At 43.6% G+C, this 25,260-nt stretch overlaps 2 protein-coding genes across 2 annotated transcripts; one reads left to right on the top strand and one right to left on the bottom strand.

Moving 5' to 3' along the window:
* The first annotated feature begins 751 nt into the window (after positions 1 to 751).
* On the top strand, positions 752 to 13,319 carry LOC135512051 (peroxiredoxin-6-like). The gene is made up of 5 exons (XM_064933663.1): positions 752 to 1,610; positions 10,994 to 11,150; positions 11,301 to 11,447; positions 12,479 to 12,625; positions 12,861 to 13,319. The coding sequence occupies exons 1-5, from the start codon at positions 1,420 to 1,422 to the stop codon at positions 12,987 to 12,989; spliced, it is 771 nt and encodes a 256-aa protein (XP_064789735.1). The 5' UTR covers positions 752 to 1,419; the 3' UTR covers positions 12,990 to 13,319.
* Positions 13,320 to 15,459: 2,140 nt separating this feature from the next.
* Positions 15,460 to 24,982, bottom strand: fggy (FGGY carbohydrate kinase domain containing). The gene is made up of 16 exons (XM_064933650.1): positions 24,859 to 24,982; positions 22,235 to 22,441; positions 21,909 to 22,020; positions 21,647 to 21,798; positions 21,434 to 21,522; positions 21,215 to 21,330; positions 20,921 to 21,049; positions 19,892 to 19,995; positions 19,396 to 19,503; positions 19,002 to 19,063; positions 18,370 to 18,523; positions 17,588 to 17,662; positions 17,213 to 17,333; positions 16,864 to 16,958; positions 16,162 to 16,223; positions 15,460 to 15,933 (listed from the first exon to the last, which is right to left on the bottom strand). The coding sequence occupies exons 2-16, from the start codon at positions 22,430 to 22,432 to the stop codon at positions 15,855 to 15,857; spliced, it is 1,656 nt and encodes a 551-aa protein (XP_064789722.1). The 5' UTR covers positions 22,433 to 22,441; positions 24,859 to 24,982; the 3' UTR covers positions 15,460 to 15,854.
* Between the last annotated feature and the right edge of the window lie 278 nt (positions 24,983 to 25,260).

Raw genomic sequence — 25,260 nt, 5'->3', positions numbered from 1 at the left:
GGCCACACACACAGATTCCTGTTGAACACTTGTCTCTTTAACTACCTTATTTTCTCTAACAGTCTCTGAGAGATTATTAGGGTAGCACTGTAATTCATTAATCATATACTATCTTCCCTGCTCCTCTGTTCTTTCCCTTTGTCTTTTACAGCTCTCTTGCCACCTCGTTCCTCCTGTTTTTATAATGCACAACAGATGTGCATTGAAGTACAGATTGAACTTGTATTTATAATATTACAATTATATTTATAATGCATATATTATGTAATTATAACATTTGGATAATTAACTTCTTTCAATGAAGCATTTCACATTCTCTACTGGTTGAAATTAAGTCTCCTTTGATGAAATACTCCACGAAGAAGGTAAGAGAACATGTTGGAGCGGTTCTGGGCGGGAGGCCTCTGACAGTGGAACAAAGTCTTCACAATCCGGACCAGGTCCAGGAGTAGAGCTGATGATGACAAGGGGAGGAGAAGAGAGAAACAGAGTGAGCAAGGAAGAGTTGTTCAGTCAACCGGATGTTTCAAGTCACCATACCACAAATGTCATGGTAAAATATTGGCCCATGCAAGGTTCTAAAGAGTCTTAAAAAGCAATGAACAGCCGCTTCTGTTTTTCCTTTGACTCTGCAGAGGTGACACTGTCGGCAGGTTAAAGGCAGGGAACTTTCCCATGGGCCCTGGTATTTGGCGCAGGCCCACCGCCATGCCAGCTACTACAGACCGGCTCGATGATGGAGCCACGATTAAAATGGATACTGCCCTTTGCCTACCACTGAACGCAAAATTAATTGGTAGATATAAAGGAAATATCAGACACTTTCGGGAATTGATTAACTGTTTGCCAATTATGCAGCTCTGTGTGTGATATTGTCCAGACCATTAACCTAATGCAGCTTTAAAGGGATGGTTTCACTGAAGTAAACAGTACAAGGTGCCGATGAACCAAGGCACGGAGTGGCCAGTGATCTCCACCAACCTCACCAGGTGCAGAATGCTGCCACAGGAGGAGTCCCCAAAGACGCACACCTCTAACTGCTTGGAGAGCCACAGGTTGCTAGCTAATAACAACCAGTATGTCCCCGGGGCTCGGCCCAACCAGTCTCTGGAATGAGACTCTGGGTTAGAGCCTTCTAATCACCTGTAAAAGCATACTGGACAGGTATATAGAACATGTGCAAAAATGACCATAACAAGTGTTCTAATCACCTGTAAATGCGCACTGGACAGGTGTAAAGAACACGTGTAAAACGTACAGTTGACACTTGAAAAAAGCAAACAAATGATAACACGTCCAAGTCACCTGTAAACGCTTTTTATAAATAGTTTTTGTATTTTTTTATCACCTTAAAAGCAAACTGGATAAGTGAGAGAAAAAAATCATGTCTACAAAAATATGACATTTGACACTTGAAAAATGATCTTACGAAGTGTTAAAACCTGTTCCGGGTTAGACGATTTGAACCTGCTGTCATCAGTATGCTGCTACTGGAGCGCGCGGGTCTTCATTGTGACCATGCCCGGACTACTTCTAGGAGATGTGTTTCCTAATTTTGAGGCCGAAACCACTAACGGCAAAATTAAATTCCACGATTTTTTGGGTGACTCGTAAGTAATTTTAAAGGCTGATATGACATTAAATATGCCATCGATTGAAATCACGTGTTAGCATTTTGGAATATACTACCTGAGATTCCAGTTTTCCGTTATATAATTGATGTTTTCTTTTCGATTTCACTATATCATTTGCATTCAACAAGGTACCTGTTTCTAAAGAAATGAGTTCCAAATCATTCACCTGTAAAAATAAAGGTTTAGTATAGTTTGGCAAAAGTCGTAAAGTTGATTATGCTGATAGCTGTCATATCCTACTGTACTCAAACTGTGTTGGTATGAATTTTAATCTGATACCTAACGCTATTGGGTATAGCGAGGATGCTTTGGCATCTCTATTTTTTTCGTAGATATAATAATAAACAGCTATTCTTCCCCTATCTGAATAATATTTAGACGTGTATCTTTACTCATGGTCTGTGGTTTTATTTGATCTAGGCCAGTTGGTTGTGTCAGTCTAACTAGGTTGAGACGTCAGGGAAAAAACTGCTTGCTTGCAGCTCAAATCATTTGTTCTCTAAGCCCACTCAATGAAAACGCTGACAACACTGAAATGTCAGTTGCTGCAACCAGACAAGTTCTCTGTGGGCCCACTTGAGGCCGCATATATTTTTCTTCTTGGTTCCTTACATGATCAAATACATCTTTAGGCTGCTTGGCATAATAGGGTTTAATATCAACATGTTTTATTAAATCATATTAAACATTTCATTATTTCTTACCCTGATCTATTAAACATTTCATTATTTCTTACTCTAAAAAAACAATAGTGCTCAAATAATGTATGTATTACATACAGTATTAAAAATCGAGTGTACTGATGCGTAGAATGGAAGTGTTTTGAGTACAGATCGTTCTTTCCCCCCTTTATCCACTTGGTTTAGTAGTATCTTGTCTCATCGCTACAACTCCCGTACGGGCTCGGGAGAGATGAAGGTTGAAAGTCATGCGTCCTCCGATACACAACTCAACCAAGCCGCACTGCTTCTTAACACAGCGCGCATCCAACCCGGAAGCCAGCCGCACCAATGTGTCAGGGGAAACACCGTGCACCTGGCAACCTTGGTTAGCGCGCACTGCGCCCGGCCCGCGATGAGACAAGGACATCCCTACCGACCAAGCCCTCCCTAACCCGGACGACGCTAGGCCAATAGTGCGTCGCACCATGGACCTCCCGGTCGCGGCCGGTTACCTGGGCGCGAACCCAGAGTCTCTGATGGCACAGCGCCCTTAACCACTGCGCCACCCGGGAGGCCAAATCGCTCACTTTTTGATAAAAGCACCACATTTGGCAGAAATGCATATTTATGTCCCTGAAAATGTGATGGACAGAGGAAGAGAGAGGAAGATACAGAGAGATGGAGAGATTAGAAGGGGCCGAGCATAGGAATGTCAGCCTTTCTGTCTCCCTGCTCCTGTGTTTCTGTTTTAGTGGAGCGGCTAAGCTGTAAAATTTGACTCAATTGTTCACTTTGTGATAAAAGTACCATATTTGGTACAAATGTAGATTTAGGTACCTTGAAAAGAGCCGCCCCAGATTTGGCCCTTGGGGCTGTGGTGGCTCTCTTACAAAATACCCCACCCCACGACTGTAACATGAGTTTACAATTCAGAAGGACTGCTTTGAGGTAAAGGCACCAAATTTGCCACAGAGCTGGATTTATGGACCCTGAAAAGATTTAGATATTGTGTCACCACAGATTTGGCCCCATGGAGCTGTGGTAGCCATCTTACTAAATGACTACAGACTGACCCACTATTTCACAAACCTTTAATCTACAGTGCATTCAGAAAGTATTCAGACCACTTGACTTTTTCTACATTTTGTTACATTACAACCTTATTCTAAAATGGATTAAATAGTTTCCCCCCCTCATCAATCTACACACAATGCCCCATAATGACAAAGCAAAAGCAGGTTATTAGACATTTTTGCAAATGTATAATAAAAAAACTGAAATATCACATTTACTGAAGTATTCAGATCCTTTACTCAGTACTTTGTTGTTGCACCTTTGGCAGCGATTACAGTCTCGATTATTCTTAGGTATGACGCTACAAGCTTGGCACACCTGTATTTGGGGAGTTTCTTCCATTCTTCTCTGCAGATCCTCTCAAGCCCTTGTCAGGTTGAATGGAGAGCTTGCTGCACAACTAAACTCAGCAAAAAAAAGAAACGTCCTCTCACTGTCAACTGTGTTTATTTTCAGCAAACTTAACATGTGTAAATATATTTAGTCAGCCACCAATTGTGCAAGTTCTCCCACTTAAAAAGATAAGAGAGGCCTGTAATTTTCATCATAGGTACAGACAAAAAAAGACAAAAAAATCCAGAAAATCACATTGTAGGATTTTTAATGATTTTTTTGCAAATTATGGTGGAAAATAAGTATTTGGTCAATAACAAAATTTTATCTCAATACTTTGTTATATACCCTTTGTTGGCAATGACAGAGGTCAAACATTTTCTGTAAGTCTTCACAAGGTTTTCACACACTGTTGCTGGTATTTTGGCCCATTCCTCCATACAGATATCCTCTAGAGCAGTGATGTGTTGGGGCTGTTGCTGGGCAACACGGACTTTCAACTCCCTCCAAAAATGTTCTATGGGGTTGAGATCTGGAGACTGGCCAGGCCACTCCAGGACCTTGAAATGCTTCTTACGAAGCCACTCCTTCGTTGCCCTGGCAGTGTGTTTGGGATCATTGTCATGCTGAAAGACCCAGCCACGTTTCATCTTCTTCTGGATCATCCAAATGCTCTCTAGCAAACTTCAGACGGGCCTGGACATGTACTGGCTTAAGCAGGGGGACACGTCTGGCACTGCAGGATTTGAGTCCCTGGCGGCGTAGTGTGTTACTGATGGTAGGCTTTGTTACTTTGGTCCCAGCTCTCTGCAGATCATTCACTAGGTCCCCCCGTGTGGTTCTGGGATCTTTGCTCACCATTCTTGTGATCATTTTAACACCACGGGGTGAGATCTTGCGTGGAAGCCCAGATTGAGGGAGATTATCAGTGGTCTTGTATGTCTTCCATTTCCTAATAATTGCTCCCACAGTTGATTTCTTCAAACCAAGCTGCTTACCTATTGCAGATGCAGTCTTTCCAGCCTGGTGCAGGTCTACAATTTTGTTTCTGGTGTCCTTTGACGGCTCTTTGGTCTTGGCCATAGTGGAGTTTGGAGGGTGACTGTTTGAGGTTGTGGACAGGTGTCTTTTATACTGATAACAAGTTCAAACAGGTGCCATTAATACAGGTAACGAGTGGAGGACAGAGGAGCCTGTTAAAGAAGAAGTTACAGGTCTGTGAGAGTCAGAAATCTTGCTTGTTTGTAGGTGAACAAATACTTATACCATAATTTGCAAATAAATTCATTAAAAATCATACAATGTGATTTTCTGGATTTTTGTCTTCTCATTGTGTCTGTCATAGTTGAAGTGTACCTATGATGAAAATTACAGGCCTCTCTCATCTTCTAACGTGGGAGAACTTGCACAATTGGTGGCTGACTAAATACTTTTTTGCCCCGGTGTAGCAAGATTCAACAACTGAGACATACACTGAACCAAGTTCCACAGACATGTGACAAACAGAAATTAAATAATGTGTAAAAAAAAACTAACAGTCAGTATCTGGTGTGGCCACCAGCTTCATTAAGTACTGCAGTGCATCTCCTCATGGACTGCACCAGATTCGCCAGTTCTTGCTGTGAGATGTTACCCCACTCTTCCACCAAGGCACCTGCAAGTTCCCTGACATTTCTGGGGGGAATGGCCCTAGCCCACACCCTCCGATCTAACAGGTCCCAGACGTGCTCAAAGGGATTGAGATCCAGGCTCTTCGCTGGCCATGGCAGATCACTGACATTCCTGTCTTGCAGGAAATCATTCACAGAATGAGCAGTATGACTGGTGGCATTGTCATGCTGGAGGGTCATGTCAGGATGAGCCTGCAGGAAGGGTACCACATGAGGGAGAAGGATGTCTTCCCTGTAACGCACAGCGTTGAGATTGCCTGCAATGACAACAAGCTCAGTCCGATGATGCTGTGGCGCTATATGCATATCCTATCTTCTGGGCCTGAGAAGAAGGCGGTTTAATTTGTGCACGCTTTTCATCCAAAATTCTTAATGCTGCCCCCTACCCTAGAGAAGTTAATTGTTTATGGTTCATTGAACAAGCATGGGAAACTGTGTTTAAACCCTTTACAATGAAGATCTGTGAAGTTATTTGAATTTTTACAAATTATTGTTGAAAGACAGGGTACTGAAAAAGGGCTGTTTATTTTTTTGCTGGGTTTATATTCAGGTCTCTCCAGAGATGTTCAATCGGGTTGAAGTCCGGGCTCTGTCTGGGCCACTCTAGGACATTCAGAGACTCCTGCGTTGTCTTGGCTGTGTGCTTAGGGTTGTTGACCTGTTGGAAGGTGAACCTTCGCCCCAGTCTGAGGTCCTGAGCCCCCTGTGGCAGGTTTTCATCAAGGATCTCTCTGTACTTTGCTCCATATATCTTTCCCTCAAACCTGACTAGTCTCCCAGTCCCTGCACCTGCAAAACATCCCATAACATGATGCTGCCACCACCATGCTTCACCATTGGGATGGTGCCAGGTTTCCTCCAGATGCTTTGCATTCAGGCCAAAAAGTTCAATCTTTGTTTCATCAGACCAGAGAATCTTGTTTCTCATGGTCTGATAGTCCTTTACGTGCCTTTTGGCAACTCTAAGCGGGCTGTCATGTTTCTTTTAATGAGGAGTGGCTTCCGTCTGGCCACTCTACCATAAAGGCCTGATTGGTGGCGTGCTGCAGAGATGGTTGTCCTTCTGGAAGATTCTCCCATCTCCACAGAGGAACTCTTGAGCGCTGTCATACAGACCATCAGGTTCTTGGTCACCTCTCTGACCCAGGCCCTTCTCCCCCGATTGCTCAGTTTGGCCGGGTGGCCAGCTCTAGGAAGAATCTTGGTGGTTCCAAAAGCCATCATCCCAGAGTCGCCTCTTCACTGTTGACGTTGAGACTGGTGTTTTGCGGGTACTATTAAATGAACCTGCCAGTTGAGGACTTGTGAGGCACCTGTTTCTCAAACTCGACACTCTAATGTACTTGTCCTCTTGCTCAGTTGTGCACCGGGGCCTCCCACTCCTCTTTCTGTTCTGGTTAGAGCCAGTTGGCACTGTTCTGTGAAGGGAGTAGTACACAGCGTTGTATGAGATCTTCAGTTTCTTGGCAATTTCTCACATGGAATAGCCTTCATTTCTCAGAACAAGAATAGACTGACAAGTTTCAGAAGAAAGGTCTTTGTTTCTGGACATTTTGAGCCTGTAATTGAACCCACAAATGCTGATGCTCCAGAAACTCAACTAGTCTAAAGAAGGCCAGTTTTATTGCTTCTTAAATCAGGACAACCGTTTTCAGCTGTACTAACATAATTGCAAAAAGGTTTTCTAATGATCAATTAGTCTTTGAAAATGATAAACTTGGATTAGCTAACGCAACTTGCCATTGGAACACAGGAGTGATGGTTGCTGATAATGGGCCTCTGTTCGCCTATGTAGATATCCATAAAAATCAGTCGTTTCCAGTTACAATAGTCATTTACAACATTAACAATGTCTACACTGTATTTCTAATCAATTTGATGTTATTTTAATGGACAAAAAATGTGCTTTTCTTTCAAAAACAAGGACATTTCTAAGTGACCCCAAACTTTTGAACGGTAGGTATTTTTGTTTTGTATTTTTAATAAATGTGAAAATATTTCCCCCAAAATGTTTTCGCTTTGTCATTATGAGGTATTGTGTGTAGATTGATGAGGGGGGGAATTATTTCGTTATTTTTAGAAAAAGGCTGGAACATAACAACATGTGGAAAAAGAGAAGTTATCTGAATACTTTTCAAATGCACTGTATATAAAGTCATGGCCTATACTTATTGGCCTGAATCTGTTTAAAATGTTTAACAGAGTACAATACAATGAGTACATAGGGAAATACAGCAGTTATCTTTTGTAGGAAAAATAATATTTCTAAGACTGTATCTGAGGTGAGTTAGAACGCTCTATAGATGAGGTAGCCCTGCCTGTGACTTACAACCAGCTTCGGCCCAGAACAGAATATTATTTTGGTCTACTGGTTAAGTGTCACGACTTCCGCCGAAGTCGGCTCCTCTCCTTGTTCGGGCGGCGTTCGGCGATCAACGTCACCGGCTTTCTAGCCATCGCCACTCCATTTTTCATGTATCCATTTGTTTTGTCTTGTTTTCATACACACCTGGTTTTCATTTCCCCAATCAATCTACTTGTATTTAACCTCTGATTCCCATCATGTTTTGTGTGTAATTGTTTTCATGTCTAGTGATGTTCGTTTAGCGCTTTACTTTATTGTTCCGTTTTTTGAGTGCGTTTGTTTTGTTGTGGTCCCGGTTTGGAACTACAATAAAGTGAGCTTTATTTAATCATACTCTGCTCTCCTGCACCTGACTTCGCCTTCATATACACCATGACATTAAGACGTTGGGTTCCAGAGAAAATGGCTACTAAAGCTACTTTGCAATGCACTGAGCAAATACAGTAACTTCAGCTGTACCTGGGAAAACACCCCATTGAGTTGGAATAGTTCACAATTGCTGTGGACAACAAATCTTTCAAGCTGTAATATATTTATTTCAACCAATTTCATGATCAAAAGTATGACAAACTAGTTTTTCTACTTGCATTTGAATATGTTCTGCTATTTCAACAAAGTAAAGGCTATGTGCCACAGTTCGGTATGCCATGGACTTTTGGTGGTGATTGAGCCAGTATTGGGTAGATGTGTACTTACTGCTACCTAAGGGACCTCTAAAAGTCATGGCTCCCTATCTAAATATTTTCAGGATATATAAATTGAACTCTTTGCCAAATTTGGTGTTTATCAACAACAACAAAAAATGACTTTGTAACTGCAATATTGTGTTACCAACAGTGGCCATTTTGTAAGATACCTGCCTTGGCCCCCAGGGGCCAAATCTGCGGTGGCTCCATATCTTAATCTTTTCAGCATCAATAAATCTAGCACCATGACTAATTTGTTGCCTTTTTGTCAAAGCAGTCCTTCTGAATTGTAACATAGTGTTACAGTCGAGGGCCATTTTGAAAAAGGACTGCCACGCCCTCCAGAAGGCAAATATGTGGTGACTCCATATCTAAATCTTTTCAAGGTACCCAAATCTACCTTTGTACCAAATGTGGTGCATTTATCACAAAGTGAACGATTTGAGTCAAATTTTACAGCTTAGCCGCTCCACTAAAACAGAAACGCAGGAGCAGAGAGACAAAAAGGCTGACATTCCTATAACAGGCCCCAACTAATCTCTCTCTCTCTAATCTCTCTCTCCCTCTGTATCTTCCTCTCGTTTCCTCTGTCCATCACTCCCCCCTCTCTCTCTGTATCTTCCTCTCTCTCCCTCTGTCCATCACTCCCCACTCTCTCTGTATCTTCCTCTCTCTCCCTCTGTCCATCACTCCCCCTCTCTGTCTCTCTTCCTCTGTCCATCACCCCCCCTCTCTCTCTGTAACTTCCTCTCTCTCCCTCTGTCCATCACTCCCCCTCTCTCTCCGTATCTTCCTCTCTCTCCCTCTGTCCATCACTCCCCCTCTCTCTCTCTCTCCTCTGTCCTGTCCATCACCCCCCTCTCTCTCTGTAACTTCCTCTCTCTCCCTCTGTCCATCACTCCACCCCTCTCTCTCTGTAACTTCCTCTCTCTCCCTCTGTCCATCACTCCCCCCCTCTCTCTCCGTATCTTCCTCTCTCTCCCTCTGTCCATCACTCCCCCCTCTCTCTCTCTCTTCCTCTGTCCATCACTCCCCCCCTCTCTCTCTCCCTCTGTCCATCACTCCCCCCTCTCTCTGTATCTTCCTCTCTCTCCCTCTGTCCATCACTCCCCCCCTCTCTCTCTCTCTCTTCCTCTGTCCATCACTCCCCCTCTCTCTCTCTCCCTCTGTCCATCACTCCCCCATCTCTCTGTATCTTCCTCTCTCTCCCTCTGTCCATCACTCCCCCCTCTCTCTCTGTAACTTCCTCTCTCTCCCTCTGTCCATCACTCCCCCCTCTCTCTCTGTATCTTCCTCTCTCTCCCTCTGTCCATCACCCCCCTCTCTCTAACTTCCTCTCTCTCCCTCTGTCCATCACTCCCCCTCTCTCTCTGTATCTTCCTCTCTCTCCCTCTATCACTCCCCCCCTCTCTCTGTATCTTCCCCTCTCTCCCTCTGTCCATCACTCCCCCTCTCTCTCTCTCTCTTCCTCTGTCCATCACTCCCCCTCTCTCTGTATCTTCCTCTCTCTCCCTCTGTCCATCACTCCCCCCTCTCTCTCTCTCTCTTCCTCTGTCCATCATTCCCCCTCTCTCTGTATCTTCCCCTCTCTCCCTCTGTCCATCACTCCCCCGCCCTCTCTCTCTCTCTCTTCCTCTGTCCATCACTCCCCCTCTCTCCCTCTGTCCATCACTCCCCCTCTCTCTCTCTCTCTTCCTCTGTCCATCACTCCCCCTCTCTCTCTGTATCTTCCTCTCTCTCCCTCTGTTCATCACTCCCCCCTCTCTCTGTATCTTCCTCTCTCTCCCTCTGTCCATCACTCCGCCCCCTCTCTCTCTCTCCCACTGTCCATCACTCCCCCTCTCTCTGCATCTTCCTCTCTCTCCCACTGTCCATCACTCCCCCCCCTCTCTCTGTATCTTCCTCTCTCTCCCTCTGTCCATCACTCCCCCCTCTCTGTATCTTCTCTCTCCCTCTGTCCATCACTCCCCCTCTCTCTGTAACTTCCTCTCTCTCCCTCTGTCCATCACTCCCCCCTCTCTCTGTATCTTCCTCTCTCCCCTCTGTCCATCACTCCCCCCTCTCTCTGTATCTTCCTCTTTCTTCCTCTGTCCATCACTCCCCCTCTCTCTCTGTCTCTTCCTCTCTCTCCCTCTGCCCATCACTCCCCCTCTCTCTGTATCTTCCTCTCTCCCTCTGTCCATCACTCCCCCCTCTCTCTCTGTATCTTCCGCTCTCTCCCTCTGTCCATCACCCCCCTCTCTCTCTTCCTCTGTCCATCACTCCCCCTCTCTCTGTATCTTCCTCTCTCTCCCTCTGTCCATCACTCCCCCTCTCTCTCTCTCTTCCTCTGTCCATCACTCTCTCTCTTCCTCTGTCCATCACTCCCCCTCTCTCTGTATCTTCCTCTCTCTCCCTCTGTCCACTCCCCCTCTCTCTCTGTATCTTCCTCTCTCTCCCTCTGTCCATCACTCCCCCTCTCTCTCTGTATCTTCCTCTCTCTCCCTCTGTCCATCAAACCACCCCCCCTCTCTCTCTGTATCTTCCTCTCTCACCCTCTGTCCATCACTCCCGCCCCCTCTCTCTGTAGCTGGGGTATCCTGTTCTCCCACCCCCGTGACTACACCCCTGTCTGCACCACAGAGCTGGGCCGAGCAGCCAAACTCAGCGACGAGTTCAGCAGGCGCAACGTGAAGATGATCGCCCTGTCCATTGACAGTCTGGAGGACCACCATGGCTGGACCAAGGTATAGGCTGTTCCCAAATGGCACCCCTTTATAATGCACTACTTTTGACCAGGTCAAAGGGGAATAAGGTGCCATTTGGGACACCCAGTTGTGAGTGTGTCAACCAATGACCAGTGTATAGTAATGGACGGATGTGCTGTGTTCCTGTAGGACATCTTGGCATACAACAATGAGGAGTCTGGCTGTGCGTTCCCCTTCCCCATCATAGCAGACAATCAGAGGGAGCTGGCAGTGGCCCTGGGCATGCTGGACCCAGATGAGAAGGACAAGGACGGCATGCCCCTCACTGCCCGCTGTGTGAGTGTCAAAACATGCATGCACACACATGTACACAGGTACAGACAAACAAAAAACACACACTCCAAGCCACACTTTCTCTCGCTTTCTTCCTGTCAGTATCTCTCTCTACCATTTCTGTTTCCGGTAAGTCATTGCCCACCATGAGATCGTCCTCCTCTTTCTGGTGCTCTATTTTCCATAAACATTACTTATTCATGCTGATGCAAGCAGCCTACCTTCACTGGCTAGTATGAGTTAACTACCCCTCCCCCAAGCCCCACCATCCCATCTGGCAAAAACACTCATTACCTCAGCCCCTTGCTGCATGATGTAATCTTTTTATATGACTCAGTGAGGGTGATATCACCGCATGATGGCTGCCTTTTGGTGAACACAGCCCTTATCTGCTACACTCTCTCACTCTGTCTCACACACACACACACTTTCTCTCGCCGCCAACCATTTGCCATGTGAGTAAATGCATCCCCAATAGTGTAAAGTACTTAGGTAAAAAATACTTGAAAGTACTACTTAAGTAGTTTTTGGGGGTATCTGTACTTTACTATTTATATTTTTGACTACTTTTACTTTTACTTCACTACATTCCTAAAGAAAATAATACATTTTTTACTCCATACATTTTCCCCGACACCCAAAAGTACTTGTTATATGATGAATGCTTAGCAGGACAGGAAAATGGTCCAAGTCACGCAAGTGGTCATCCCTACGGTCTGATCTGGCAGACTCACTACATATAAATGCATCGTTTGTAAATTATACATTTTAAAAACAAGAAAATGGTGCCATCTGCTTTGCTTAATAAAAAATTTTAAATTTTACTTTTGATACTTTTGATTATATTTAGAACCAAATACTTTTATACTTTTACTCAAGTAGTATTTTACTGGGTGACTTTTACTTGAGTAACTTTCTATTAAGGTATTTATACTTTTACTCAATTATGACAGTTGGGTATTTTTTCCACCAGTGCTCAGCCCCTACCTGCCTAATGCCATCCCACCAACGTGTGACATGTTTTTATGTCTCAGGTTTTTGTGATTGGCCAAGACAAGAAGCTGAAGCTGTCCCTGCTCTACCCTGCCACAACGGGGCGTAACTTTGATGAGATCCTGAGAGTTGTCGACTCCCTGCAGCTCACAGCAAAGAACCGGGTGGCCACCCCTGCTGATTGGCAGGTCAGTCAGCCAATCCATATCAAGCTCTATAGCCTGACAGTGGAATTTGCAGCATCCTTCAGGAAGTATTATCAGTCAAATATAAATGGAAGCTTGAGTGACCCAAACGACAGTCAGTTAACATCATCATTCATCACATCTCCAAACACTTAGAATCCAATGTCAATTGGCATGCCACTAATGCCCATTTCTATTTTCTCTGCGAACTCCCCTTCTCATCCCCTTCTCCATCCAGCCTGGCGAGCGCGTGATGGTTCCTCCAAATATCCCTGAGGAGGAGGCAGCAGCCATGTTCCCTGCAGGGGTCTACACCAAAGAGCTACCCTCAGAAAGGAAGTACCTGCGCTACACACCTCAGCCATGAGGGGCAGCAGAGGATCACACCTATAGTCACACAGCCTCCCACACAACCACAGAGGGAGATGATGAGGACAATGAAAGGGATTGCCATTCTCTTTAGGATGATGGAATGCTGGTCATATCACAGATTGACTGGTAGCATTTTGCTGATAATATGGTGTCAGGACGTGTTGCATTTGTTGTAGTACTCGCATGTTCAAAGACACATAGCAGACAACTCAATTTATTGAGTTGAATGTGCAGTTGTCAGGTTTAAGATTGATGAAATACTTTGGACAGGTGTGCTGCCTTACTTCTCATAGTGGGACCATTAATAAAACGCCTTCAACAGCAACACAGCCTTTAGTTTCACTTCAGTATTACTTATTGCAGTCAATAAAGCAATCGTAACCCGACACCTACCAATCTTTTTCGGAGGATCGGATCTCATGGTGTAACGGCTAAGGTGTTGGGTTCGAGTCCCGATTGGGGCTAACCCTGAATTTGCTAAAATAACAGTCTCAGCCTGCCGCCACAAGAGACTACAGTGGGGCAAAAAAGTATTTAGTCAGCCACCAATTGTGCAAGTTCTCCCACTTAAAAAGATGAGAGGCATGTAATTTTCATCATAGGTACACTTCAACTATGACAGACAAAATGAGAAGAAAAAAATCCAGAAAATCACATTGTAGGATTTTTTATGAATTTATTTGCAAATTATGGTGGAAAACAAGTATTTGGTCACCTACAAACAAGCAAGATTTCTGGCTCTCACAGACCTGTAACTTCTTCTTTAAGAGGCTCCTCTGTCCTCCACTCGTTACCTGTATTAATGGCACCTGTTTGAACTTGTTATCAGTATAAAATACACCTGTCCACAACCTCAGTCACCCTCCAAACTCCACTATGGCCAAGACCAAAGAGCTGTCAAAGGACACCAGAAACAAAATTGTAGACCTGCACCAGGCTGGGAAGACTGAATCTGCAATAGGTAAGCAGCTTGGTTTGAAGAAATCAACTGTGGGAGCAATTGTGGGAGGAAATGGAAGACATACAAGACAACTGATAATCTCCCTCGATCTGGGGTTCCACGCAAGATCTCACCCCGTAGGGTCAAAATGATCACAAGAACGGTGAGCAAAAATCCCAGAACCACACGGGGGGACCTAGTGAATGACCTGCAAAGAGCTGGGACCAAAGTAACAAAGCCTACCATCAGTAACACACTACGCCGCCAGGGACTCCAGGGACAAATCCTGCAGTGCCAGACGTGTCCCCCTGCTTAAGCCAGTACATGTCCAGGCCCGTCTGAAGTTTGCTAGAGAGCATTTGGATGATCCAGAAGAAGATTGGGAGAATGTCATACGGTCAGATGAAACCTAAATATACCCTTTTGGTAAAAACTTAACTCATCGTGTTTGGAGGACAAAGAATGCTGAGTTGCATCCAAAGAACACCATACCTACTGTGAAGCATGGGGTGGAAACATCATACTTTGGGGCTGTTTTTCTGCAAAGGGACCAGGACGACTGATCCGTGTAAAGGAAAGAATGAATGGGGCCATGAAATGTGGCTGGATCTTTCAGCATGACAATGATCCCAAACACACCGCCCGGGCAACAAAGGAGTGGCTTCGTAAGAAGCATTTCAAGGTCCTGGAGTGGCCTAGCCAGTCTCCAGATCTCAACCCCATAGAAAATCTTTGGAGGGAGTTGAAAGTCCGTGTTGCCCAGCAACAGCCCCAAAACATCACTGCTCTAGAGGAGATCTGCATGGAGGAATGGGACAAAATACCAGCAACAGTGTGTGAAAAACTTGTGAAGACTTACAGAAAACGTTTGACCTCAGTCATTGCCAACAAAGGGTATATAACAAAGTATTGAGATAAACTTTTGTTATTGACCAAATACTTATTTTCCACCATAATTTGCAAATAAATTCATTAAAAATCCTACAATGTGATTTTCTGGATTTTTTTTCTCATTTTGTCTGTCATAGTTGAAATGTACCTATGATGAAAATTACAGGCCCCTCATATTTTTAAGTGGGAGAACTTGCACAATTGGTGGCTGACTAAATACTTTTTTGCCCCACTGTATATGTAACATAGCTGGACAGAAATCAAATACAGGTCTGGTTGGTGTAGGATGATCTGCCATTGGATCTGGACATGAACCAGTCCTGATAACTCAGCTGTGTGGGATTTGAGCATTCCTCTGTGTCACCAGGACAACATCAGAGGACACTATGATCTTTGATCCTGTACAGCACAGGGAATAGGAACACACATTCCTCTACGGCCTGCTTGGACAGCAGGAGACAGAGAGGTTAGAGATGAGATCAGAGGTTAGAGATGTGATAAGAGGAGATCAGAGAAATAATGTGTGTGATAGAGAGATCAAAGAGAGGACATGAGAGAGGGATTCATGATAGCAAATAGGCCTAGGTGTGAAAAAGTGACAATGGGCACAATTTAAAATTCTTATAAACTTGCATAATATTTCAAGATGACTGTTTTATTGCTTTTCACAGGTTGACTTTCTGTCAGTGCATTTTTAACTCTTATCAGTGTCCTGTGGATAGTACTGTAGGCCATATTAGATTTTCAGGCCAGGACTTCACATCTTAAATACTGGGAAATTGCATTCATTTCCTACATCTTCCCGCATGCGTCAACTCAAGACGGATAGTGTCACCATCATTTTGCATTTGATAAATCACGTTCTCGAGTTCAGACTCTTTTCACCTAATAGGTGTATTGGGTATCTGGGTCCAGCTGATTTTTGGAATCAACTCATTTGGGGTGTCTGATATCATAGTCGTATCCACAGTCTCTACTTGATATTACATTCAGTCTAATCCAACCTCAGTGGCACCTTTTGGTTCTCAGTCAGTCATTCATAAGGGCCATGTACTCCCTCTGGTGGACATGGAGGCGCAGGAACACAGAGTGCTTCTTCCTGTAAAAGCTAAGAGAGAGAACAGTTCCTCTAGTCAGATACTAGAACATTATCAAAACATTATTAGAATGACATCATTAGAGCAAAATTGATAACAAATATACTTTCATATATCAGTAGTGATGTTTCCAACATTAATGTTAATTCATCATTGTACTCAGCACATGCCTCCAGCACAACCCACAGATGTCTGACCAATGAAACCCAACACTGATGCAGGCCAGTCTCTCGTCTCACCTCCAGAGCTCGTGGTCAGGCTGAACAACTTTTCCCACTTTGGCCATTTTCTCCATCGCCTCCTATAACATGCATTCATAAACCAAGCAGTGATCAATAAATCATACACATTGAGTTTTGATCTGGAGAGGTGAGGTCGAGAACAGCCCATTACCTGGTTTGAAAAGGGAAGGCTCAACTGTCTATGAAGTTTGTGACATACAGTACGTAGGCAGTACAATTCTCCTTTCCTGGCCTTATAGTTATCCTTCTGTATAAGCTCTATAGTTCACACTGCCCTGTCATCCCTAGTCCGTCATCCCTAGCTCAAATCCTCAGACAGCACCAACTGCATGAGCAGTTATGACTCCAAATGAGGGGACAGGTGCGACCCTGTGCAAACAATAATACACATTCTTATTTTTAGCACGTCTGGCTTATGGGGTGGGCCACTACCCGGTGTTCAGTGGTATGCTGCTGAATGCCACAGAGCGACACCCCCAGAGCCCTCTCTTTAGATAGCTATTTAGCCACCTCCATGTCATCTCACCAGACTTTGCACAAGTCTCCTCCTTGAGACACACAAGGGAATCTGTGCATTTCTCCTTTACCTTTAGTTCCTCTCCAGTAGATGGTAGTATGGAGTCAGGAATGAGCTGCTATGATGTCCAACTAAATATTCTACTGCTGTGTTTATTGTGTATGTGTGTGTTCTGCACTCACCAGTATGGAGCTATAATCATGGGAAGCACAGGCACCTAGGACTGCTGCTCCCACCAACACAGCCTCTGTCTGAGCAGGAAGCACCAAGGGCAACCCTGAGGAGACAACACGCAGTATTGTTACATCCCTTCATAAGCACTCAAGTTATTTTACAAATAAGGAATTAATAGAAGTGTTTACTCACTCTCTTCATAATGAGAAATATACATTTCTAAATAATAATTCAGAACCTCAACTGAAATAAGCTCGGTTAGTTTTCAGTGGGGGTGTTTCTCAAGTTAGGTAGTACTTCTCGTTTCACATGTTTTACAGCTGCTGGACACAAACTAGATCACCCTCCATCACCCACCTGTGGCATTGGCGTGTATCTGCACATAGAGAGGATTCTTACTCAACCCCCCACACAGGAAGAGGGTTGTGATGTCATGTCCTGCCTGTGTCATGGCCTCTAGGATATGCTGGGTGCCCAGCTGAAAGGAGAGAGGCAGGAGGGGATTGTTACGATATATAACCAATCAATCAATCTAATTAGTTTATAAAGCCCTTTTTACAATTTACAGGGAGGACATACTCCTCTGGCTATCATCACCACACACAATCATTTAGGATAGGATAATCTAGGTACATATTTCAAGTAATGTGTAACATGTTTATATTAAAATGTAGTATTCAAGCTTTTTGGGGTTTCAGAAAAGCGCTATGGGTTATTAGTAGTGAAACTCACAGCCAGTGCCTGTACAGTAGCAAGATAAAGCAGGGCCAGGTCATCCAGGGTCTGGGACAATGGCAGCCCAACCACCTGTACACACACAGAGCACCTTCATTACCACTTAGAAAAGCTTTGTTGGGCATTCATAAAGGATTCATAAGAACTAAATAGATGCTTCACAAATAATTTATAAGCAAAGTCATACAGGTCTGGCATTTTGACACTTTGGCATAAAACCCTTCATTGGCTTTCATATAGTGTCATGACATTTGTTTCTGAATGATTTCTGAGTCCAGAGGGTCAGAGACCTAGCCTGGTCCCAGATCGGTTTGTGCTGTCTTCAAATCAAATACTAATAAAAAATAAAAAGTATTTGTCAAAGGGTGTAGTCTTCACCGTGAAATACTTGTTTACAAGCCCTTCCCAACGACGCAGAGTTAAAAAAAAATGTTTTCACAAGAATGAAGCTATCTATATACAGGTATTACCAGTACCAGATCAATGTGTAGGGGTTCCAGGTATTACCAGTACCAGAACAATGTGCAGGGGTTCCAGGTATTTGAGGTAAATATGTACATAAAAGGCAGGGTGACTAGGCATCAGAGTAGATAATAATAATAGTCTAAATAAAGACTAGAGTAGTGGCAGCATATGATGTGTGAGAAAGTGTGTATGTGTGTGTTACCAACTCCTATTGTCATTGTCCTTGCCCGATGATGATAAGACTAGGCAAGATAGCATAAACAGATCTGGGAGCAGCCTATCAGATCCCTGAGCCAGAGGTGGTCTCTCCTCACCGCGCCCCTCAGAGTGGGGTCTGCCAGGGGGGAGCGGTTGCCATGAAAGTCTGGCCAGACGTGGAGGCTGGAGGCCAGCAGCTCCAGGGGAGACCCCAGGTCTTTAGCCATGGAGGACAGGTGTCTGTTGAGGTAACTGTAGATATGCTCCCCACTGCAGGGAAACATAGGTGATATGTTACACTTTTTGAAACCTACTTTGTATTATGTTGCTGATTGACAATTCTTTGTGTAGAAAGGTGGTTTCTCATTGGGAATTTATTTTGTAAAGTGTATCAAGTAATTGACTTCTCAGCTGCTATTGGAACAATGTGATGTCTTCGAGCAATAGTAAATCAATCATTGTCTCGCAACAGAAGATGGCACAAAAATGTTTTAAAAAATGTTTACGAGCAAGAAAAACTGGTTTTCCCATTGCCCAAGAAGTTTGTCAATTGACATGCCAGGACAGGTGATTACAGACAGTTACACCGTGCGTTTAGTAGGTTAGTGGGTTCATATGGATTCTAAGCATTCTGGGCCTACATATCTGGATAGAGTATGCGGTTCATGTTAAGTGTGTATTCTGTACTATTCCATGTGAAATGTATGTTGTTGTTTCAACGGATATGATTTTGCTGTAAATAGCTGACCCTTTCACTGCCTGCTCCTGTAGCTGGGGGTAGGCTACATGACCTTTCACCACATGGTCAATCTGAGGTCGGAGAAAAAGAAAAAAAAGATACATTATGGTTTTGTGGATGTGGTTTGAGCAACCCTAGTCATCAAGGCTTACTGTGTCAGACAGTTCTCAGTGTATAATGCATATGTAGCAGATTACTTCAGGTCACAGTTCACACATGGACAAAGTCACAATTACAGACTGAGACACCAGGTGTATGGGTTCTTGGGCCAATGGGTGACATGAATTGATCAATTAACTACTGGGTAGAGAAGAAAAAGCAGTAGTTCTGCAGGGCCATAGACCAGTAGTTGAATAGGCCTGGTCTAGTAGAGTAGGACCCAGGGGAGCAGAGCTGAACTGACCAGTCTTCCAGTAGCACTCTGTCCTCCCTCGTTGAGCCACAACTCAGGCACCATGCCGGACAGGTACGGTCCCCACACACCCGGTACAAACAGGGGCCCCTGGCTGATCTGAACATATGGGGACAGAATAACACATAGAGGCTTCAACATAGCATCAGGCCCCCTCACCTCCCCCTACTAGAGCTAGATGTTAAAACTCATGACACTAGACCCCAGCTGAAGGATTCAAGAGGCTGCAGCAGGTCAGGGTCTACCCCTCATGATTGGTCACCAGGAAGGACTGCTGACCAATGGCATTGCAATACTATTCGCCATTATAGATAAACATACTTGGCTAAGATGCAACCTGGGTTGTGGGTTGGATTCCTGCATGGGCCCCACATACTGAATATGTCTGTCACTGTCACTGTTCTATAAGTCACTTTAGATCAAATTTGCTAAGTGGCACATATTATATTATATGACAACAGGAGCTGTTTAAGTCTAACCAACTCACCGCCATGTGGCAGGAAGATGTTCCACAGATCATGGCCATGCGCGACGTGATTGGCTGGTCCTCACAGGGCAGGGAGAACCCCCTCACGTCTGCACCAATCACACCTGAAACCACAAAACACACCATATTCTCATTATTTACATGGTTAAAAATGTGGGTAGGTCATGTACCAAGAACATTTGTACATTTACATTTCTCAAGTACAGTATGTTGTGGATTTCTTTATATTTCTCATACCCCTGCCTACTTGACATTTCCACTACGTTTTGACCTTTTGCAAAGTTCACAGAGAATTCCCAAAACACATGTATAAAAATGAAATAAAAAAAGTTGTTCCTGCCATAACCTACCCGTTGGAAGCTGTGCACAAGGCTTCTACTTATTCTCTTTTTATCACTAAGAACACATTTGTTTGACAAGCAGAATAAAACATCCTTTATGATTCCAAAACATGGGTTTTATAATAGCCAATGGGGAGACTGGGCCACAAAATGGAGGATTGTTAAATCAGTATCTTCACTCTTTGAAGTGGGTCTGTAACCTCCACGGTGGAATATAGTGTTGACATTTACTGCTGGGATAATGTTTGCCAAGCTGGTTCTAGTTTTAAATGTGGGAGGAGGTGGGGAAGAGGAGGCACACAGAGGTGAAGGAGCAGAGTGCATGTACATGTCTGACATGTACAAAGGTTTAGAACAGCACGGAGTGCTTTAAACTTTCACGTTTGACCCCATGCAATTGTAATCAGCAGAGGTCCCAGCAGGAGTCAAAAGTCGAAGTTCATGAGCAGTTTAACTACCTAAACGAAACCAGATGACCAAGGTCTGGTTCGGTGAATCATCCAGGTGATGATAATAAACTCAAACAAACTGAGCTGCTCACAAAAACATCTTCAGTTGTAATCTATATTTTTATTATATTCTCATCTATAAATTGTTAGCGGCAATATGAAGCACCAGTGGTATTCACAAAAACAATTTTGTGACTTAAAAACAAAAAAAACAGGAGGCCCTTGGAATGAGTGTCTACCTAGGCCTCCAGCGTGGGCATCGATGAGGGAGGCTCCCACTGCAGTGCCCGTGTCCAGCCCCAGTTCGGCTGCAGCTTCTTGGGTAAGGCCTTCTCCCACTGGGCTCCCTGGACAGCAGGTCACACTGCCTAGGTGGGTGTGGAGAAACACACATTGGCTGCAGAGAACAACCACAGGTAGGTACTCACATTGAGAAATCAAAACCAACTAGTGCTGAGTTTGATATTTCTTATTTATCTTTAATTTATCCAGGAAAACTCCCTTGATGTTGAAAACCGGTTCCCTCTGCTCACCTATTTTGGAATGGTCGTTTTCCAGTAAGTCCTCCAAACCAATGGCTGTCCAGAAGCTAGTGTCCCATTTTTCTGTGGGGCAATAGGTCCACTTACAGACCACAGTACATAAGGACCTGAAGGATGAGGGAGAATCTGTCTGATACACACACTGGGACTGGTCAAGATACACAAACACGCACACACACAAACCCCCTCTACTTCTGTTCTAAAGCTCACCTGGCCAGAGAAGCTGTGGCTTTCCAGGACAGGAAGTCAGGGAGGTCCAGAAAGTGGGCAGCGTCCCTCCAGCATGTCGCTCTCAGGTTCTGACCAAAGAATTATGGGTAAGGGGAAAATTACATAAAACCAGGGCAATAAACCTCAGCACTAGCCAATCAGCGATGTCCAACAATAAAACTGTCTGTTGACTTATAGTGGGTGACCTCTAACCTCTTTCAGCCAGAGCAGCTTGGGGGGCTGCATCTCTGGTGACATTACCCCTCCCACCCTGCTCAGGACCCTGTGGCCAGTGCTGGTGATGCGTGCAGCCTGCTCTGCAGCGCGATGGTCCATCCACATCACCACGTTCCTCTCAGCCTCACCTACACACAGGGCAACAGGGAGGGGAGGAGACATTTTGACAAATACGTAGTTGAAACGTTGGACTCAATAAAACTGTAATAAATCTATTTTGAATCATTCCCTCACTCACCATCCTGGTTGACAGCTACAGGCTGAAAGTTCTGGTCCAGGACCACTAGGGAACAGGTGGCATCAAAACCCACCCCTCTGACCTGATTCCTCTGCACTCCCTGGGTCACTTTCTGTCATAGGAATATGGTGTTGGTTACATGTTGATGTTTATGTTTTGTATTGCTGCTAAATATGCGAAAACATTGCAAAACATCAAAAAGTATTCAAAAAGGTCTTGGAGTTAGACATCATACTAATCTACGCCAATAATTAAAGAAATTCCAAGAGAGTACATCACTTTGCAGAGCACTTTAGTCACACCTGAACACAGTCTCTAACACCTACCCGGACTGTGCTACAGCACTTAGCCCAAATGTCAGTGGATGACTGGACATAATGGTCTGAGTGAGGTCTCCAGATGGTGACCATCTCCTCTGCAGTGGTCTTAACTTGGCCCTCCCTGGTGACTAGAGCAGCCCTCACACTGGCTGTCCCAACGTCCACCCCCACATAGTACCACTCTACTGGGTCTGACCCAGCCATGTAAAACACCTGCAGGACAGAGAGAGCGGAATCATTAAAAATAGATTACTGGTGAAGAAGGTTTTTATGGCATGTCTAGGGATCTGTTTTTAGACATGGATATAGGTTATGGTCTAAAAGATTAAATTAAAACATACAAACCTATTGTGTTCCTTTAAAAAAAAGATATAAGAAATAGTCCGGGTTGGGTAGGTAACTTTCTAAATGTAATCCGTTACAGTTACATGTCCAAAATTATAAACAGTAATGTCACTTTTGGATTACCCAAAATCAGTAATGTAATCGAATTACATTCCGTTACTTTTGGATTACTTTCCCCTTAAGAGGCATTAGAAGAATGCGGCAGGATAGCCTAGTGGTTAGAGCCTTGGACTAGTAACTGGAAGGTTGCAAGTTCAAATCACCTAGCTGACAAGGTACAAATCTGTTGTTCTGCTCCTGAACAGGCAGGGCAGGGCAACACTGTTCCTAGACCGTCAGTGAAAATAAGAATTTGTTTTTAACTGACTTGCCTAGTTAAATAAAGTTAAAAATTAAATTAAAAAAGGAGACAAAGATGTATGTTACCAACTGAATGAAATCTATTGCAGGATAAATCAATGTTAAAGTTTACATAGCTGGCCATATATGGATGTTCAATTTAACTTTATGGGTTGGTTATGTAGGCCTCTTCTAACCCATCGCTTTCTACTACATATAATAATACGATTAAATTATATCTTTACATTAAAAAAACAAAGTCTATCAGAATTCCAGTCAACCCAATAAATGTTATATCCCTTGATCTTCAAGAATAGGACTTGCACACTTTACCAGCATGGCTACCACAGCATTCTGCAGCGATACACCATTCCATCTGGTTTGTGCTTAGTGGGACTATCAGTTGTTTTTCAACAGGACAACGACCCAACACACCTCCAGGCTGTGTAAGGGTTATTTGACCAAGAAGGAGAGTGATGGAGTGCTGCATCAGATGACCTGGCCTCCACAATCACCTGACCTCAACACAATTGCGATGGTTTGCGATGAGTTGGACCACAGAGTGAAAGAAATGCAGCCAACAAGTGCTCAGCATATGTGGGAACTCCTTCAAGACTGTTGGAAAAGCATTCCAGGTGAAGCTGGTTGAGAGAATGCGAAGCGTGTTCAAATTTGTTATCAAGGCAAAAGGTGGCTACTTTGAAGAATCTAAAATAAATTTTGATTTGCTAACACTTTTTTGGTTACTACATGATTCCATATGTGTTATTCCATAGTCTTGATGGTTTCACTATTATTATACAATGTAGAAAATAGTAAAAATAAAGAAAAACTCTAATGAGTAGGTGTGTCCAATCTTTTGACTGGTACTGTATGAACAGTGGGGAGAACAAGAATTTGATATACTGCCGATTTAGCAGGTTTTCCTACTTACAAAGCATGTAGAGGTCTGTAATTTTTTATCATAGGTACACTTCAACTGTGAGAGACGGAATCTAAAACAAAAATCCAGAAAATCGCATTGTATGATTTTTAAGTAATTAATTTGTTTTAATTAATGTTGCATTTGTAAGTTCTGGATAAGAGCATGACTAAATGTAATGTAAATGTTATTGCATGACTAAATGAGCGAGCAGGATTCACATCAATGCACTATGTAGATATCAATAATAAGTGGCATCCATATCGCCGAGGCCAAACCACTGCTGTCAACCTTCCCTCAAAGCGTTTATTCAAATTGGATCATCTTTGGATGCCGACAGCAGTCGCACCATTGGAAGACATAGTTTGGACTGTATTCTACAAAAACCTTTTCCTGCTCTTTTCCCGCGATCCATCAAACCCATTTGGTGTGTCATCATAGTGGTCTCTGACTTGTGGTCAGACTCGCTCAACTGGAACAAATTTACATTTGCGCCTTTTTTCAATGCTGATTTGAATGTCATTGGGAAAACAGAGAAGTGTCCGATTTTTTTTCCCGCAAACATCTTTTCTGAATTGAAATGTAATCCTCGAAGTAATCCTCGTTTTTCAAAAGTGTCTGTAACCTGATTACAATATGTTTGCTGTTAATGTGACGGATTACAGTTACCGTTTTTGTAATCCTTTACATATAACGGATTACATGTAATTCGTTACTCCCCAATCCTGGAAATAGTGTACTACGCATAAAACAGTATAGATAGATATTCACTAGCAACGGTATCATGTCGCTTTCCTGTTGATAGAGTGTGAAAGTACTAAAAGTGTTGCACTATGCGTGAGTGATCGTGGAAGTGATACAATGTTGCTTTTACATTTTTGGAATCAATTTGCTATATTTCATTCCGGTCTCGGTTCAGTCTGGTACATTTGACAATTCATGGTGTAAAAAGCGACTCCCTAAACATTTGATTTAAACAGTGTCAACCCGACACGAAACTTTAACTACTTGCTCGATACATTACCTGACCTCGAAGATCACAATTTATGTCGATAACTTCCACGAAATCACTATTTGATGATTAGCGAAATGTACTTTGATTTCCAACGGAACGCGTTAGTGACCAAAAATGGTAAGTCGTTATGGTCTCGCATAGCAGGCCAGGCAGCGGGGGATCTCTTTGGTTTGTTCAACTGAGAGTTTGTAACACTGGCAGCTCGTCATTGTACACACACAAATCTGAATTTACACTAGCCCACTAAATCAGATTTACAATTTTAGTTTAATTTCTAAAGTGAGGATATTAAGAAACCCCTATTTTATTAGAGAGGGATAATAGAGGAAGGAGAGGACAGAGAAACAGAGCAGCAGGACAGGAAGAAACAGATGGTCCTTAACAAACACTGTAGACATGTTTAACACACAC

Source organism: Oncorhynchus masou, chromosome 3, assembly GCF_036934945.1.
Source record: "Oncorhynchus masou masou isolate Uvic2021 chromosome 3, UVic_Omas_1.1, whole genome shotgun sequence".
Lineage (NCBI taxonomy): Eukaryota > Metazoa > Chordata > Actinopteri > Salmoniformes > Salmonidae > Oncorhynchus > Oncorhynchus masou.
Note: the sequence above shows the minus strand (reverse complement) of the source record. Positions and strands in the feature narration are given on the sequence as shown.